This window comes from Branchiostoma floridae, chromosome 17, assembly GCF_000003815.2.
Source record: "Branchiostoma floridae strain S238N-H82 chromosome 17, Bfl_VNyyK, whole genome shotgun sequence".
Classification (NCBI taxonomy): domain Eukaryota; kingdom Metazoa; phylum Chordata; class Leptocardii; order Amphioxiformes; family Branchiostomatidae; genus Branchiostoma; species Branchiostoma floridae.
The window spans coordinates 3,199,723-3,204,075 of NC_049995.1; the positions used below are offsets into that span (position 1 = coordinate 3,199,723).

The window sequence follows — 4,353 nt, forward strand, 5'->3', positions numbered from 1 at the left end:
CATATTTCATTTGTAGCTAAAAGTTTTTATATATAGTTAGAAAATCCTCGTCCGATTCGAATTGCACCTAGTGTGAGGGGGGTATAACCACATCGATTGCCGTCGGGTCAAGGTCTCCAAATACTAGGTTCTTCCTGCCACTTTGCCGGCCCCTTTATCATAGCGGATACAGACATGGCATGGGGCGTAATTACTGCCTATAAAACCACGGAGATTGATAACTACATATTATTTGCCATGACAGTTCACCCGTCAGTACGGGACCGACCCGACCGTGACACGACTGCTGGACGAACTCGACTGGTACTTCACACCTGTCTTTAACGTCGACGGCTACATCTACACCTGGGAGGCACCTGAGGTAGGTGATCATGAAGGCCATGTTTCGAGCGTGACCCCTGCGTGTCCCAGTTGGACAGCCTGTGGCTACCGGGTTATTTCTTAGTACGGAATTAAATTAATCCCGGGACCCGATAACAAATAGACTTAAACTTGGGCACACCGAGAGGTACCCCGGCTGTATCCGCCAGTCCACATGGACAAATTTGTAGCTTCGGAGCCCCTACGGGCACCGTAGCATTACTAGTCTAAGAGGAGACTAGTATTTAGAATTGTCATTTTTTTGTATCATTACATTTTTCGGACTCTGAAACGACTGCAGTTTGACGTTTCTTATGCCAATCCGTATGTCGTGTCATATCCCCATACTATCTTTAGTTGTTAACATAGATCTATCGTGACTTTTCGTAGAACCGACTATGGCGGAAGAATCGGTCTACCCAGCCGGGTCCATGTGTCGGAGTGGACTTGAATAGAAACTGGGACGACCACTTTGCCGGTAGGTTTCATATACCCACTCCCCTCTAACAAAACTACAGTCAAATCTGGACTAATCAACCACTCAAGGGACTGAATGGACTGAAGAGACATGGTTGCTCAGGAAAGTTGATTGCTGAGAACAGTATGAGCTAACTTTGTAAAAAAAAAGGTAATTGCCTGTGCTACGAGGGGCCTTCAATAAGTAATGCCCCTGACCCACTTCCAGTTGTCTGATCTAAATAAAATTTTGCATGTGTAATGATTTATATCTCTATGGGTTATGTTGCAAAAGACAGCTCTGAACTAATTGTGGTTTCTGATTTAAAGGTATTTGAACTGAGTCAGGTGTGAAATGGAGCCAGGTATGAAATGGAGCCAGTTGAGTGTGCGCAGTGATCCGGTTTTTGTATTTGAAAGGACGCACACCAAAGGAGACTTTTGATGAAATGAAAGAAACTTATGGTGATGATGCCCCATCATATGACCTTCTAAAATGATGGCATCGTGAATTCAAGCATGACCGGAAGTCTGTGGAAACAGCTCCCAGACCTGGTCGTCCCTCTTCTGCCATTGATGAGGCATATGTTGGAGGACCAACCTTGGGTGTTCTACAAAAACGGTGTCCAGAGCTGCATCAAACAATGGGAGAAATGCATAACTCTGGGTGGTTCCTATGAAGAGAAAGACTAATAACTGTGCCAAGTTTCATTAATCTCCTTCTACGGGAAATGAGTCAGGGGCATTACTTATTGAACGCCCCTCGTATACATATAGGTGGATGCCCGACCAGATTTGACTCTAAGGCAATCGCTCGTGAACTTATCCTTTCGATACAAAGGTCGGAACTTTTAAAAAGTTTACCTCATTGTAGGGCAAAATATTGGTTTGCTCCATTTCTTCTTCTTCTCACAACAAATAAGGTCAATAACCTGGACAAGACGACTGACACCATGTTTACTTTGGGCTGGTCATATATATATTACGTGAATGTGTTGGAACAAGAATAAATAGAGCAGTAGTAAGTGTTAGACTACAACATGTGAGGGGAAACATTACACATTTGCCTGCAAATGCTATCTTTCTAGTTTCAACTGTGCTTATTTTGCATATATAGAAACGGGCGCCAGTCCAGACCCATGCTCTATAATCTACCATGGCATGGCGCCGTTTTCGGAACCGGAAACACGAGGCATTTCCGACTTTGTCCTGAACCATCCCGAGATCAAGGTGTACCTGGCCATGCACTCCTACAGTCAGCTGTGGATCAGTCCCTGGGGATACGACTACGCGCGACCACCTCAATACCACCTGCAGGTAAGCCTGTGATTGGTTGTTTGTATCTGACGTCACAGCTTGTAGATTTAACTAGACAGCAGTGTCAATGACGGTTAGACAACAAGTTAAAGCAGGTACTCAAGCAACTGGATATGATTTTTGAAACGGTCAGACGTCACGTTTCAGCTGTGCATCAGTCTCTGAAAGCTTCGACTACTCGCAACCTCCTCACTACCACCTGCAAGTACGCGTGTTCGATTGGTTGTTTGCATGTGACGTCACAGCTTGTAGATTTCACTAGCCACCGCCATGTTGGTTTGGCTGATAAAGGCTTTCATTAGCGTCATAGTAACTAAGATATAAATTCCTTGGCGACCAATCTGGGGGGTAATTGCATTAGATTACATCTGTAACATGTTGACGCCAACCTGGCGCCAATGACGTTATAAGCTACCATCATATAGCCAGGCGCCGCGGACCAATCAGAAGGCCCCGTTCCATGTTGGTACATAGATTCCGACCAGGCTGGTGTGTATCCTCCTTCTGATTGGTCAGTATGAATCGACACCGGCACCATAAATTCGAAAAAGGAATTCACACGTATAGTACCAACGGATCTATGCGTCATATAGGAGTTTGCAAGTTTGGGTAGGCTATATGATAATAACGTTAATAATGACCCGCCTGTTCCTCGGTGTACATGGTATCATAACGCTTGGTCCTTTGCTCACTCGGTGGTTTTATTCGGTGGTTATAGCAAAGGACTAGGCGTTATGACACCATATACACCTCGGGGCGGGTCATTAAGCCTTAATTATAAATCCAAGATGGGGGCCGTGCCAAAGGATATATCGATCATATTCTATGCTTTCTAACTCTGAGTTAATTATTAGCCTGTCTGGATATTTGATTTCAGAACGCCATGGCTTTGGCAGCCGAGAGTGCAAGCAGAGCCGTACATGGAGTACAATACAGGGTCGGACGTTCCATCGAGATTCTCTGTAAGTTTATCTTACGCAGTACTTGTGTATTTGGCTAGCAAACCACGTTGTAAGGTCATCCATTGCCAAAAAATCTTATTTTATTGTTGTATCTGGATAAAGGTTCAGATACGTTACAATGTATGCCATTTACAGACAACAAAATCTAATCTAATCTAGATCTTAAACATTTGAACCCCATGTGGAATAAAAGTACGAAAAAAACTAGTGTTCGGCAACCACATACCTCCATGAAATACTTAGAGCTTTCGCTAATTTTATGCAAATGTCTAACCTACAATTCCAACCCTAGCCGCTAGAAGGCCCAAACTTACGTCACTTACCCCCGATCACTAGAGCTATCTAAAATCCCCAAATCGTGACCATAGCTTGTTCAGAACACGAGATATCAAAACATGAAGTTCCGCTGCAGTACCAAGAGAAGCGAATAGGAGGCCCAAAATCTGATCATATCTAGCTTTCGTCACATCCTACCAACACAACCAATACATCCAGCCGTCCTTGAGTTAGCTTGCTGACGAGCAGACAGACTGCAGATAAATGCTAGTGTAAATTTTTGATATAACTTCAATGACATACTTCGTGGAGGTAATGAGATTCTCTGTGTATATCAAACAGACGCCGTGTCGGGGGGTGCCCGGGACTGGGCCTATGACAAGGCGGGGGTGATCTACAGTTACACCGTGGAGCTGCGCGACACCGGGCGGTACGGCTTCCTCCTCCCGCCCGACCAGATCATACCCACGGCCGAGGAGACCTTCCCGGCTTACCTCACGGTGGGCCAATGGATCCTGGATCATCCATACTGAGATATAACATCTCGTACAGAAGACCAATCATCTTTCCTTAAATCTCCTTAAGGCATACATATAGATGGTACTAGTAATACGCAGTATTCATGTTAAGAATTTTAAGATAGTTTTAAGAAAAGTGTAATAATTCACATATAAATGACTAAATCTATATAATCCGTGATTTGTCTCATCAAGTTGATAAATCACCTAACAACTGGTCACCTTTAGGACTACATTCTCCACCATGCGGAAGCGCCACCTAGCTGCAGTGCGGAGTATAACAAGTCACTCGGAAGATGACAATCCATCAATGAAACACTTGCTTGTGTATAGGGAACTTTATTATCCATAAACATATAATGATTACAGCGTGAAGGAGTACCACCAATGTTTAGACTCCAGATGAATAAAAAAGTGACAACATTTACGACCCACCCTTTTAAACCTTAACTTCTAGATCTTGG

At 44.0% G+C, this 4,353-nt stretch overlaps 1 protein-coding gene across 1 annotated transcript in view; it reads left to right on the plus strand.

Annotated features, from left to right (window-relative positions):
* Window positions 1-3,995, plus strand: part of LOC118404909 (carboxypeptidase B-like) — a 6,723-nt gene extending 2,728 nt beyond the window's left edge. The window contains exons 6-10 of the mRNA XM_035804291.1: window positions 245-361; window positions 751-838; window positions 1,934-2,133; window positions 3,011-3,095; window positions 3,714-3,995. Of these exons, the coding sequence (XP_035660184.1) occupies window positions 245-361; window positions 751-838; window positions 1,934-2,133; window positions 3,011-3,095; window positions 3,714-3,904 (681 nt within the window). The 3' untranslated portion in view covers window positions 3,905-3,995. The remainder of the gene's footprint in view (window positions 1-244; window positions 362-750; window positions 839-1,933; window positions 2,134-3,010; window positions 3,096-3,713) is intronic.
* Window positions 3,996-4,353: the final 358 nt, after the last annotated feature.